This window comes from Oncorhynchus nerka, linkage group LG3, assembly GCF_034236695.1.
Source record: "Oncorhynchus nerka isolate Pitt River linkage group LG3, Oner_Uvic_2.0, whole genome shotgun sequence".
In the NCBI taxonomy this organism is placed as follows: Eukaryota; Metazoa; Chordata; class Actinopteri; order Salmoniformes; family Salmonidae; genus Oncorhynchus; species Oncorhynchus nerka.
Genome location: NC_088398.1, coordinates 11758174 through 11773173, shown reverse-complemented (window position 1 = coordinate 11773173; position 15000 = coordinate 11758174). Strand labels below are relative to the sequence as shown.

The 15000-nt window shown below is 42.3% G+C and overlaps 1 protein-coding gene across 1 annotated transcript in view; it reads left to right on the top strand.

Moving 5' to 3' along the window:
* LOC115117923 (glutamate receptor ionotropic, kainate 2) overlaps positions 1 to 15000 on the top strand; it is a 191435-nt gene that overhangs the window by 69480 nt on the left and 106955 nt on the right. The window contains exons 7-9 of the mRNA XM_065006642.1: positions 5134 to 5277; positions 9350 to 9457; positions 10608 to 10721. Coding sequence (XP_064862714.1) covers positions 5134 to 5277; positions 9350 to 9457; positions 10608 to 10721 — 366 coding nt within the window. The remainder of the gene's footprint in view (positions 1 to 5133; positions 5278 to 9349; positions 9458 to 10607; positions 10722 to 15000) is intronic.

The following is a 15000-nucleotide window of genomic DNA, read 5'->3' as shown; positions in this document are numbered from 1 at the left end:
GAGGTTTAAAAATGCTTCTGGATTTTGTCATTTACGGTTTTGAGATTTCAGACTTGATTTTCCCTTTAAGAAAAATGTATCAACCCCTACAAAAATCTCAATTACTTAAAATCCACATAATAATTCACATTTTGTTGCTGCAGGATTATTTTCCTGCTGAAGCAAACTGACTCATATTAAGATCCTACATCTGTAGACTGATACATGTGGTGTGATCTAGTAATATGTGATGATTTGTGATGCAGTGATGACACATGGTCTCTCTGTTCCACATACAGACACTGCGTTCATGCCCGATGTTGTGACGTAGGCATCCAATTGACTGTGAAAATCAAATCAAATTGTATTGGTCACGTACACATATTTTTCAGATGTTATTGCAGGTGCAGCAAAATGCTTCTGTTTCTGACTCCAACAGTGCAGTAATAAAGTGCCTGGCAGATATCTCAACATGGATGTCAACCCACCACCTCAAGTACCAACCTTGACAAGAAGGAGCTGCTCTTCCTCCTGGGGAAGGCCTGCCCGCTCAAAGACCTCTCGCGGTTGACAACTTCACAGTGTCGCCCTCCCAGAGTGCAAAGAACCTTGGCATGACCCTGGATGTCACCCTGTCGTTTTCTACAAACATCAGAGCAGTGACCCGCTCCTGCAGGTTCATGCTCTACAACATCCGTAGACTACGACCCAACCTCACACAGGAAGTGGCGCAGGTCCTAATCCAGGCACTTGTCCTCTCCCGTCTAGACTACTGTAACTCTCTGTTGGCTGGGCTCCCTCCTTGTGCCATCAAATCCCTGTAACTTATCCAGAATGCTGCAGCCCACCTGGTGTTCAAACTTCCCAAGTTCTCCCATGTCACCCTGCTCCTCAACACACTCCACTCCACCCCTATGGGAGGGAAGCTCCCGCTCAGCCGAGTCCAAGCTCTTCTCTGTCCTGGCAGTAGCTTCCCCCTAAAAACCTGAACCAGCACTTGATCCTCCCCGCCCTTTCTAGCTTGGGCTCTACTGGTAACTACTTTGAAGAAAATGTAAAATATATGCACTACCATTCAAAAGTTTGGGGTCACTTAGAAATTGATTTGATTTTGAAAGGAAAGCAACATTTTTTGTCCATTAAAATAACATCAAATTGATCATAAATACAGTGTAGACATTGTTAATGTTGTAAATTACTATTGAAGCTGGAAACGGCAGATTTTTTTATGGAATATATAGATATTGGCTTTTTCTTTGCAACTCTGCCCAGACGGCCAGCATCCCGGAGTCGCCTCTTCACTGTTGACGTTGAGACTGGAGTTTTTCAGGTAGTACACAGATCGAGATCTTCAGTTTCTTGGCAATTTCTCGCATGGAATAGACATCATTTCTCAGAACAAGAATAGACTGATGAGTTTCAGAAGAAGGTTATTTGTTTCGTGCCATTTTGAGCCTGTAATCGAACCCACAAATGCTGCTGCTTCAGATGCTCAACAAGTCTCAACAAGCACCCCCATATCCACATCGACGGGACAGTAGTGGAGAAGGTGTAAAGTTTTAAGTTCCTCTGTGTACACATCACGGACAAACTGAAATGGTCCACCCACACAGACAGCGTGGTGAAGAAGGCGCAACAGCGCCTCTTCAACCTCAGGAGGCTGAAGAAATTTGGCTTGTCACCAAAAACACTCACAAACTTTTACAGATGCACAATCGAGAGCATCCTGTCGGGCTGTATCACCGCCTGGTATGGCAACTGCTCCGCCCACAACCGTAGGGCTCTCCAGAAGGTAGCAGGTCTGCACAACGCATCACCGTGGGCAAACTATCTGCCCTCCAGGACACCTACACCATCCGATGTCACAGGAAGGCCATAAAGATCATCAAGGACAACAACCACCCGAGCCACTGCCTGTTCACCCCGTTATCATCCAGAAGGCGAGGTCAGTACAGGTGCATCAAAGCGGGGACCGAGAGACTGAAAAGCAGCTTTTATCTCAAGGCCATCAGCCTGTTAAACAGCCATCACTAACATTGAGTGGCTGCTGCCAACATACTCACTCAAATCTCTAACCAGTTTAATAATAAAAAATTGGATGTAATAACTGTGTCACTAGTCACTTAAAAACTATGCCACTTCATATCATGTTTACATACCCTACATTACCCTACATTACTACATCTCATATCTCATATGTATATACAGTACTCTATACCATCTACTGCATCTTGCCTATGCCGTTCGGCCATCGCTCATCCATATGTACATATTCTTATTCATTCCTTTGTTGTTGTGAAATTGTTAGATTACTTGTTGAATATTACTGCACGGTCGGAACTAGAAGCACAAGCATTTCGCTACACTCGCATTAACATCTGCTAACCATGTGTATGTGACCAATAAAATTTGATTTGATTTGAAGTTTAAAGAAGGACAGTTTTATTGCTTCTTTAATCACAACAACAGTTTTCAGCTGTGCTAACATAATTGCAATAGTGTTTTCTATTGATCAATTAGCCTTTTAAACTGATAAACTTGGATTAGCTAACACAGCGTGCCATTGGAACACAAGAGTGATGGTTGCTGATAATGGGCCTCTGTACGCCTATGTAGATATTCCATAAAAGATCTTCCGTTTCCAGCTGCAATAGTCATTTACAACATTAACAATGTGTACACTGTAGTTGTGATGAATTTGATGTTATTGTAATGAACAAAAAAACAAGGACATTTCTGTGACCCCAAACGTTTGAACAGTACAATGTGTTCAGAAAGTATTCATACCCATTGACTTTTTCCTCATTTTGTTGTTACAACCTGATTTTGAAATTGATTCAATTGAGATGTTCTATCACTGGCCTACACACAATACCCCATAAGGTCAAAGTTGAATTATATTTTTTGATTTATTTTTAAATTAAATATACTTTAAAAGCTGATATGTCTTGCGTCAATAAGCGTTCAACCCCTGTGAAATGGCAAGCCTAAATAAGTTCAGAAGTAAAAATGTGCTTAACAAGTCACATAATAAGTTGTGTTGATGTACCATGTGTGCAATAATAGTGTTTAACATGATTTTTCAATGACTACCTCATCTCTGTACCCCACGCATACAATTATCTGTTACTATCAGTCGAGCAGTGAATTTCAAACACAGATTGAACCACAAAGACCAGGGAGGTTTTACAATGCCCAATAAAGAAGGGCACCTATTGGTAGATGGGTAAAAAAAAAGCAGACATTAAATATCCCTTTAATCATGGTAATAATAATAATATAATATAATAACACTTTGGATAGCGTATCAATACACCAAGTCACTACAAAGATGCAGGCGTCCTTCATTTCACCATGAGGCCAAGTTACAGAGTTTAATGGCTGTGATGGGAGAAAACTGAGGATGGATCAACAACTTTGTTGTTGCTCCACAATACTAACCCAAATGACAGAGTGAAAGAAGGTATAGAACAACATTTTTTGAAAATGTAAGTAAAAGTAAAACTGCAAAAAATGTGGCAAGGAAATGTACTTTGTGTCCTGAATACAAAGCATTATGTTTTTTGGTTAATCCAACACAACACGTCACTGAGTACCACTCTTCATACTTTCAAGCATGGTGGTGGCTGCATCATGTTATGGTTATGCTTGTCATGCAAGGACTACAGAGTTTTTTAGGTTACAAATATATGGAACAGAGCTTTGCACAGGCAAAATCGTAGAAGAAACCTGGTTTAGTCTGCTTTCCACCAGACACTGGGAGACAAATTCACCTGTCAAAATAAAACACCCGCAGGCCAGATTCGGACAGAGGGCCACCAGTTGGGGAACCTTGTCTTAGAGATTTACTCAGAAAGACTCAGCTGTGATTCTAACATGTATCAACTCAGGGTGTGACTATTTATGTAAAATAGATATTTTTGTATTTAATTTGTAATACATTTGCAAAAGTGTCTAAAAACATGTTTTTACTTTGTCATTCTGGAGTATTGTGTGTAGATGGGTGAGAAGAAAAAAATATTTAATTCATTTTGAATTCAGGCTGTAACACAAAATGTGGATTAAGTCAAGGGGTTTGAATACTCTCTGAAGGCACTGTATGTACTGTACATAGGTATTCCTCTTGTCCAGATGGGATAGGGCATTGTGCAGTTCAATGGCGATTGCGTCATCTATGGATCTGTTAGGGCTGTATGAAAATTGTAGTTGGCCTAGGCTGTCAGGAACAGGAGAGGTGATATGATCCTTAACGAGCCTCTCAAAGCACTTCATGATGACAGAAGTGGGTGTTACGGGACAATAGTAATTTAGTTCAGTTACCTTCGCTTTCTTGGGTACAGGAACAATGGTGGACATCTTGAAGCAAGTGGGGACAACAGACTGATGAAATTATACTGAACAAAAATATAAACGCAACAAGTGTTGGTCCCATGTTTCATGAGCCAAAATACAAGATTTCAGAAATGTCCATATGCACAGAAAGCACATTTCTCTCAAATGTTGGCCACTTGTTTACATCCCTGTTAGTGAGCCTTTCTCCTTTTCCGAGATAATCCATCCACCCAACATAAAGTGTGCAGTTTTGTCACACAATGTCACAGATGTCTCAAGTTTTGAGGCAGTGTGCAATCGGCATGCTGACTGCAGGAATGTCTACCAGAGCTGTTGCCAGAGAATGTAATGTTCATTTCTCTAAAATAAGCCGACTCCAACATCATTTTAGGGAATTTGGCAGTACGTCCAACCGGCCTCTCAACTACAGACCACGTGCAACCACCCCAGCCCAGGACCTCCAGATCCGGCCTTTTCGTCACCGTGATCATCTGATACCAGTCACCCGGAGACAGCTGATGAAACTGAGGAGTATTTCTGTCTGTAATAAAGCCCTTTTGTGGGGAAAAACTCGTTCTGATTGGCTGGGCCTGGCTTCCCAGTGGGTGTGCCTATGCCCTCCTTGGTCCACCCATGGCTGCGCTCCTGCCTAGTCATGTGAATTCCATAGATTAGGGCATAAGTTATTGAATTCAATTGACTGATTTCCTTATATGAACTGTAACTCCGTAAAACCCTTGAAATTGTTTGCATGTTGCGTTTATATCTTTGTTCAGTATATATAAAACATTTAAATTCTACATTCTCTCTGTTGTTTTCCAGACGGACGCTGCGCTCATGTACGATGCCGTGCACGTGGTGGCCGTGGCCGTGCAGCAGTCTCAGCAGATCACTGTCAGCTCCCTACAGTGCAACAGACACAAACCCTGGCGCTTTGGGAACAGATTCATGGCCCTCATCAAAGAGGTACGTAAGTATTATACATTACACACTGGCCCACTGGACAGGCAGGGGAGGGATGGACATGGAGAGAGAGAATGAAAGAGAGAGAGACAGCCTACCCACACATAGGAGAGAGAGCATGAAAGAGCGAGGGAACACCTACAACACACATAGGACAGAGAGACACAAGAGAGACATTCAGAGAGACAAGCTGGATGGTGACAGGGGGGCAATCAAAGAAATCAATGTAAATGAAAGAGAAATGCTTTGTTTCTACTGCAACCATCTTAATCTTAAACCTGTCTCTCTGTTTTCATATCATGTCCCTACAGAATGGGTCTACATGATCTTAATCTGGGCTAATTATCCCTCAGTGTGCTAGATAGATTCTGGAAACTGGGGTGGTTAATCCAAACGTCCCTGTCTGTCTGTTAGGCAGTTAAAGATATATAGCCCAGGCTATATTTAGGGTCTGTAAAGCCTAGCTACCCTGTTCTGTTCTGTTTGCTCTGTGAGATATCACCAGAACACTCACACTGCTCCCGGCTGGGGGGTGGCGTGCGTGGAGGGTGGGGAGGGAGGAATGGCGGGGAGGGAGGAATGACATATTAAAGCTCTTCGTCTCGAACCGCCGCGCAAATAATCTCACATCTCGCCACCTCTAGTGCTCTCTCTCTCTCTAAGCCTGTGGACCAGTACTAGGGTGGACACCAGCCAGCCCTCATAAATGACACCGCTGTTTAGCCTGATGGTCTTTATACACCACTGCACTGTCGATCCAGAGTGACATACAGGGTAACATTACACTATCACTGCATGGCCACTGTATCACAGGCTAACACTGGACTATCACTGCATGGCCACTGTATCACAGGCTAACACTGAACTATCACTGCATGGCCACTGTATCACAGGCTAACACTGGACTATCACTGCATGGCCACTGTATCACAGGCTAACACTGAACTATCACTGCATGGCCACTGCATCACAGGCTAACGCTGAACTATCACTGCATGGCCACTGTATCACAGGCTAACACTGAACTATCACTGCATGACCACTGTATCACAGGCTAACACTGGACTATCACTGCATGGCCACTGCATCACAGGCTAACACTGAACTATCACTGCATGGCCACTGTATCACAGGCTAACACTGAACTATCACTGCATGACCACTGTATCACAGGCTAACACTGAACTATCACTGCCTGGCCACTGTATCACAGGCTAACACTGGACTATCACTGTATGGCCACTGTATCACAGGCTAACACTGAACTATCACTGCATGGCCACTGTATCACAGGCTACCACTGAACTATCACTGCATGACCACTGTATCACAGGCTAACACTGAACTATCACTGCATGGCCACTGTATCACAGGCTAACACTGAACTATCACTGCATGGCCACTGCATCACAGGCTAACACTGAACTATCACTGCATGGCCACTGCATCACAGGCTAACACTGAACTATCACTGCCGGACGGGTAGGAGCATTGGGCCAGTAACTGTAAGGTTGCTGGATCGAATCCCCGAGCTGACAAGGTAAAAAATTGTCGTTCTGCCCCTGAGCAAGGGGAAGATGATGTGGATGTCGATTAAGACAGCGCTCCGCACATCTCTGATTCAGAGGTTGGATTAAATGCGGAAGACACATTTCAGTTGAATACATTCAGTTGTACAACTGACTAGGTATCCCCCTTTCCCTACACTATCATTGAATCACCACTGCATGACAGGCTAACATTACACTATTACTGAATCACCACTGTATGACAGGCTAACATTACACTATCACTGAATCACCACTGTATGACAGGCTAACATTACACTATCACTGAATCACCACTGTATGACAGGCTAACATTACACTATCACTGAGTCACAGGCTAACATTACACAATCACTCACCACTGTATGACAGGCTAACATTACACTATTACTGAATCACCACTGTATGACAGGCTAACATTACACTATCACTTACACTATTACTGAATCACCACTGTATGACAGGCTAACATTACACTATCACTGAATAACACACTGAATCACCATTGTATGACAGGCTAACATTTATCACTGAATCACTGAATCACTATCACTGAATCACCACTGTATGACAGGCTAACATTACACTATTACTGAATCACATTACACTATCTGACAGGCTAACATTACACTATCACTGAATCACCACTGTATGACAGGCTAACATTACACTATTACTGAATCACCACTGTATGACAGGCTAACATTACACTATTACTGAATCACCACTGTATGACAGGCTAACATTACACTATCACTGAATCACCACTGTATGACAGACTAACATTACACTAACACTGAATCACCACTGTATGACAGGCTAACATTACACTATTACTGAATCACCACAGGCTAACATTACACTAATACTGAATCACCACTGTATGATAGGCAAACATTACAATATTACTGAATCACCACTGTATGACAGGCTGACATTACACTATCACTGAATCACCACTGTATGACAGGCTAACATTACACTATCACTGAATCACCACTGTATTACAGGCTAACATTACACTATTACTGAATCACCACTGTATGACAGGCTAACATTACATATCACTTTATTCACTGAATCACCACTGAATCACCACTGACAGGCTAACATTACACTATTACTGAATCACCACTGTATGACAGGCTAACATTACACTATTCACTGAATCACCACTGTATGACAGACTAACATTACACTATAACATTGACAGGCTAACATTAATACTGAATCACCACTGTATGACAGGCTAACATTACACTATCACTGAATCACCACTGTATGACAGGCTAACATTACACTATTACTGAATCACCACAGGCTAACATTACACTAATACTGAATCACCACTGTATGATAGGCAAACATTACAATATTACTGAAACATTAGGCTGAATTATTCACTGAATCACCACTGTATGACAGGCTAACATTACACTATCACTGAATCACCACTGTATGACAGGCTAACATTACACTATCACTGAATCACCACTGTATTACAGGCTAACATTACACTATTACTGAATCACCACTGTATGACAGGCTAACATTACTTTATCACTGAATCACCACTGTATGACAGGCTAACATTACACTTTTACTGAATCACTACTGTATGACAGGCTAACATTACACTATCACTGAATCACAGGCTAACATTACACAATCACTGAATCACCACTGTATGACAGGCTATTATTACACTATCACTGAATCACCACTGTATCAGAGGCTAACATTACACTGAACATACTACATCTATTTAAAACTGATTTATTAAAATGTATTTCATATGTATTTCTTTAAATGTATTTAAACCTAGATTATGACCAATTTCCACTGTTATTTTCAACATAACCATGTCCAACCACATAGGCAGGGAATTGTAGTTATTTCTTAGAAATCCATAATCTTCTTTCATCTAGCGTACTCTTCCCAACGTAGAGGAACAATGTGACATTTATGAGCCTGTAATAACATGACTTTAGATGAGTCATACTACAGGTTCTTTCTGAAATAACATCCGCTTTAAGCCAGTTGCTCCTGCTTCTCTAAGAAAAGGGCACAGAATTCAACACTTGCTGTGCAATGTAACACAAGAGAGTTCAGTGCTTAGGGCCACATTTATGCTCAATTTTCAGCATTCCAAAGCAGTGCCTGTATCGTTACAGATTGGGTAATAACTATCTCACTGTTACGAAAGCAACCATCAGAATTATGTCCAAAAAGCATCTGTGTCCTGGAGAAAGCCGTATCGAGTTTGTGTGTGTGGTATTAATAAATACGTGTGTGTGTGGGTGTGTGTTTGTGTCTGTCTGTGTGTGCAGCATACCTTTGTGTGTTTGTGTGCCTTGCTTAAAGGTGAACTCTAATGAATAATGAATGTCTCTATTTTGCTGAGAATGAGTGACCTCTTCCTCTTTGGTTATGATGAATCTCTCTCTCTCTCTCTCTCCCTCTCTCTGTCTTTTTCTCTCTCTCTGTCTCTCTCTCGCTTCCTACACCTCTCTCTTTCTCTCCTCCAGGCCCACTGGGATGGCTTGACTGGGCGGATCACTTTCAACAGAACCAACGGCTTGAGGACAGACTTTGACCTGGATGTGATTAGTCTAAAGGAGGATGGACTGGAGAAGGTACTAGGGGCGTGTGTGTGTGTGTGTGTGTGTGTGTGTGTGTGTGTGTGTGTGTGTGTGTGTGTGTGTGTGTGTGTGTGTGTGTGTGTGTGTGTGTGTGTGTGTGTGTGTGTGTGTGTGTGTGTGTGTGTGTGTGTGTGTGTGTGTGTGTGTGTGTGTGTGTGCATGTTTATGATACATGACCATGTGTGCACATCTATGGAACTCATAAACATAAGCTTGTCAACACAACAGATCCAACCTACACCCACACACACACACACACACACACCCTCCTAACACACATGCTCCCCTGTGTGAGCCTCTCAGCTGCTCCTGACCTCCCCATCCCTCTCTGTGGCGTGTGTCTGCGCCTCCATGAATAATTTACTCTCTTAATGAAAAAACCTTCAGGAGCCCTCCAGCCTCATGAAGTCTGAATTAAACAGTTGATTTACAATTACAAAGCAGCCATCTCTAAGGCCTCAGTAGTGGGCATCAGAGAGAGGAGCAGGACTGTTGTGTCTGTAGTGGGTTGGTGCTGCAGAGCAGAGTGTCTGCTGAGATGAGAAGCCCTGTAGCGGGTAAGAGAATAACACAGCCAGGATGAGAGGCCCCTGCAGGCTCGCCCCTCTCCTCCTTCTATTCTTCTTTCAGCTTCCACCAACCCCTCCTTACACACTCACACACATGCACACACATATACTCAGTACTCCACCTCTTCAGCTCAACCACACATTCCCAGAATTTCCTCCAGGACACGGCTGACAGCAGTGTGAACTCTTAACTCTTAACCTGCGAGATGTGATATAAGAGCTGATCTAGGATCAGGATCTGCCTCTAGCTCTCTGTGGAAGAGGTGTGTGTGTGTGTGTGTGTGTGTGTGTGTGTGTGTGTGTGTGTGTGTGTGTGTGTGTGTGTGTGTGTGTGTGTGTGTGTGTGTGCGAGAGAGTGTGTGTGAGAGTGAGTGAGTGTGTGTGTGTGTGTGTGTGTGTGTGTGTGTGTGTGTGTGTGGGGGGTTGGGCATGCGGGCGGGTGGTTGTGTGTTTGTAATAACGCACCTCACATCATATTTTCTCATAGACACACTCTTCCCTGAACAGTATTTCTGCGTAGAAGATATAACTGAAGTGCACTAAATGCTCATGTTTTTCTGTGTTTTTCCCCTCAGATTGGAACATGGGACCCTCCTAGTGGCTTGAACATGACAGACCACCAGAAGGGGAAGACATCCAACGTCACAGACTCCTTAGCCAACAGATCTCTAGTTGTCTCCACCATACTGGTAAGTACCATTCCCTCTTTGCTCTGTGGTAGACACGTTTTGTCTATTCATAGAGAAATTAAGTTGCTGTACTAACTGTCAGCTGGGTGCTATAACAGAGTTCTACCTTGTCTATATAAGTGATTGTGAATGCCCAGAACTGCTCTAATATTTAATTGACTCCTTGGAAACGGTGTTATTCCTATTTAGTTTTTAGGTCATTTTCTTTGAAAAGTGCTCCACTTGAATTTCTCAGGATGGTTGTCGGCCTGTGAGCGAATTGAATGGAAGTACACCGCTTTTAAATTACCAGACCACACTTCACTTCACTGCTGTGGAGAGGTCCCTTTCCAATTGGTTGAGAACAGTTTCAGGCAGGGCTAATTGGCTGATTGATTGTCCAATACGATGTCATGGTTTAAGGCTCTCTCTCTATCTAGCATTTTATTAGTTGAGGAGTTTTTACTCTACCCAGTGATGTTAAACCCAGACATTCAGGGGAACTCTGGGGGTAGTTAAAGAGTGCCCTAGGATCTCTAATGCTTCTCTATGAGTCACACAGACGGACTCACAGCTGTCTTCCTCAGGTTTCATCAAACCGTATTTGCCATTTTAGAAAAGCGCTATAAAAATCCTGTGTATTGTTATTATTCACTCTATAGAATATTTATAAAAAACACTTAGCTTCAACGATGAGCGTATCCCGATCCTGTGGTGTCTATCTGTTGGGGTGGAGTTGTCTGTGAGTTGCAAAGAAAGTCTGCTCTGGTGCTGTAGGGATTCTGTAGGCTACACGACGACTCCATCCCTCCTATCTCCTCCATCTGAAAACCATACCAGAGCCCGCCACAATTGACTCATCACGACTAAACAGGAAGCTTCTAGAATCAAGAAAATTAACGCAATTTACGATCCGATTATTAAGAAGCAGAGCGTAAAAATAACAATATCAACCAAATTGCGGTTTGTCATTATTTATCCCGTGCGGCGCTTGCCTTACCTCTCCCATGCATTCTGCCGCTGTGCGCTGATTGAATTGCTGTTATTAGTTAAGACTCTACATGTCTGTAATTAGTGAGTCATGGGGAGATCTTGGCTGGCTTTGAGGGGAGGAGAAAAGTGGAGAGAGGGCTGACAATAATTGGGTTTGTTACATTTGATTGATGCGCACTTTTATCCAACTTCTCTGAATGTTTTTTCATGCCAGACTGAAGGATTTACAAGCCCCTCTTTAAAAGTTGGAGCTGTAATTCGTTTTCAATGCCTCAGAAATCTGAACTAATCAAACGAGTTTTGGCCATTTTGTCAAGACCTCATACTGGTAATAGACTAGTGGTTAAATTCACAGTACGTGTACAGTGCCTTGAAAAAGTATTCATCCCCCTTGGCGTTTTTCCTATTTTGTTGCATTACAACCTATAATTTAAATGGATTTTAATTTGGATTTCATGTAATGGACATACACAAAATAGTCCAAATTGGTGAAGTGAAATTTAAAAATAAAAATGTGTTTCAAGGAATGTAAAAGCATTACAAACAGAAAAGTGGTGCGTGCATTATTGAACCCCTTTGCTATGAAGCCCCTAAATAAGATCTGGTGCAACCAATTACCTTCAGGAGTCATGTGACTTAAACAAAGTCCACCTGTGTGCAATCTAGGTATCACATGATCTGTTACTTGATCTCAGTATATATACACCTGTTCTGAAAGGCCCCAGAGTCTGCAACACCATTAAGCAAGGGGCACCACCAAGCAAGCGGCACCATAAAGACCAAGGAGCTCTCCAAACAGGTCAGGGACAACATTGTGGAGAAGTACAGATCAGGGTTGGGTTATAAAAAAATATCAAAACATTTGAGCATCCCACGGAGCACCATTAAATCCATTATTTAAAAAAATGGAAAGAATATGGCACCACAACAAACCTGCTAAGAGGGGGCCGCCCACTAAAACTCATGGACCAGGCAAGGAGGTCATTTATGAGAGAGGCAACAAAGAGACCAAAGATAACCCTGAAGGAGCTGCAAAGCCTCACAGCGGAGATTGGAGTATCTGTCCAGAGGACCACTTTAAGCCGTACACTCCACAGAGCTGGGCTTTATGGAAGAGTGACCAGATAAAAGCCGTTGCTTAAAGACAAAAACAAGCAAACACATTTGGTGTTCACCAAAAGGCATGTGGGAGACTCCCCAAACATATGGGAGAAGGTACTCTGGTCAGATTATACTAAAATTGAGCTTTTGTCAATCAAGGAAAATGCTATGTCTGGCGCAAACCCAACACCTCTCATCACTCTGAGAACATGATAGTTTTCATCGGCAGGGATGGGGAAACTGGTATGAATCAGATGACTTTTTAGCGTTATCAAAACCTGTGGTTTGAATTGAAGAGGGCAGTCCATAAGCGCAGATGAAGGATATCAAGGATCTGGAATGATTCTGTATGGTCCAAGATCCCTCCCAATGTGTTCTCCAACTCTTTTTTTTGAGAAACAAAATATTACTTAATCGTTCTCTCTGAGCATACAATATAGCTCAATATATCATACAATATAGCTCAGTATATTAATTATTTATTTTATACAGTCATTATTGCTCACCTTTAACAGGGGTGTCAATTATTTCAGACCCCACTGTATACAACCCTATGGAATCATCCTCACCTGGGGCACCAATCATAGTAGTGGACATAAACAGATTCCACTTCCTTTTGGCTCTACTAGAGAATCCTCCTCACCCGGGGCACCAATTGTAGTAGTCCTATAGCCCTGTTTCCCCTGTGGGAGGGGCTTTTAGTATGCCAGACATGAGGAACAATTAATTGAAACTGAATTTGATATGAGACTTTTATTTACTACCGAGAGATATTGGGAGGAGAGAGAGGGGAGGAGGGAGGGATTAGATAGAGGAAGAAGAATAGGGATAGTGAGAGAGAGAGCAAGAGAGCGAGAGAGAGAGAGCGAGAGAGAGAGAGAAGAGAGAGAGAGAGAGAGGGAGAGAAGAGAGAGAGAGAAATAGATAGAGAGAGAGAGAGAGAGAGGGAGAGAAGAGAGAGAGAAAGAAATAGATAGAGAGAGAGAGAGAGAGAGAGAGAGAGAGAGAGAGAGAAAGAGAGAGAGAAAGAGAGAGAGGGGAACCATAATATGACATTTATAGTGTCTATTCATTTGGAATGTTTAATGCACATTTTTTATAGTTTTTTTCACTTTTGTTTATTATCTAGTTCACTTCCTTTGGCAATTTAAACATCTTTCCCGTGCCAATAAATCCCTTTGAATTGAATTTAGAGAGAGGGAGAGAGAGAGAGAGAGAGAGAGAGAGAGAGAGAGAGAGAGAGAGAGAGAGAGAGAGAGAGAGAGAGAGAGAGAGAGAGAGAGAGAGAGAGAGAGAGAAAGAGAGAAACTATGAAAGTTAGACTTAATATGAATATGTTATGTGCTCAGGTCTAGATCTGTGCTTCTAACCTTTGTGTTATCTGTATTCTATGCCTTTTGATGGACTGAGAGAGAATGCAAACACACACACACACTCATACAAGCAATGCAAACAAGCTGTGAATAGCCTCACAGTATAATTATGATTATGAATGAGACAGATGTGAAAAACTCATTAATTACCTCACACTGACAAATAACTACTGTAAAGGTTCATTAAGCTAAATGACGGTATAATCAACCATAAGTAGCAAGTGCAACACTATATCCTGTTGATAACCTGTTCTCCCCATCATCTGTCAAACACGTCTCTCTGGCTCTGCACACCTGCAATGGCTGGGGGATCAGCTATATATTATATTCTAAACCCTTTTCCCCGTTCAGCAGAAACTGATTTTACACAACGCTGTTGTTGTTACTAAGGTAACAGGTGATAGGAATCTAAATAAATGAATTGACAAATCAACCTTTCAAGCTTATTTACTTTATTTCCTTGTCTTTTCATACACTTCATAGCTCCTCTTTTGGTTTCTTTAGTCAACGCACAGACACTCAATTCGCTGAATTTCTTCACTAACCAACTTTGAAATCAAACCTGTTTCAAATATACACTAGATTACCAAAATTATGTGGACACTCATTCCAAAATCATGGGCAGTAATATGGAGTTGGTCCCTCCTTTGTTGCTATAACAGTCTACAGTCTTCTGGGGAGGTTTTCCACTAGATTTCAGAACATTGCTGCAGGACTTGCTTCCATTCAGCCACAAGAGCATTAGTTAGGTTGGGCGCTGATGTTGGGTTGATTAGGCCTGGCTCGCAGTCGGCGTTCCAATTCATCCCAAAGGTGTTTGATGGGGATGAGGT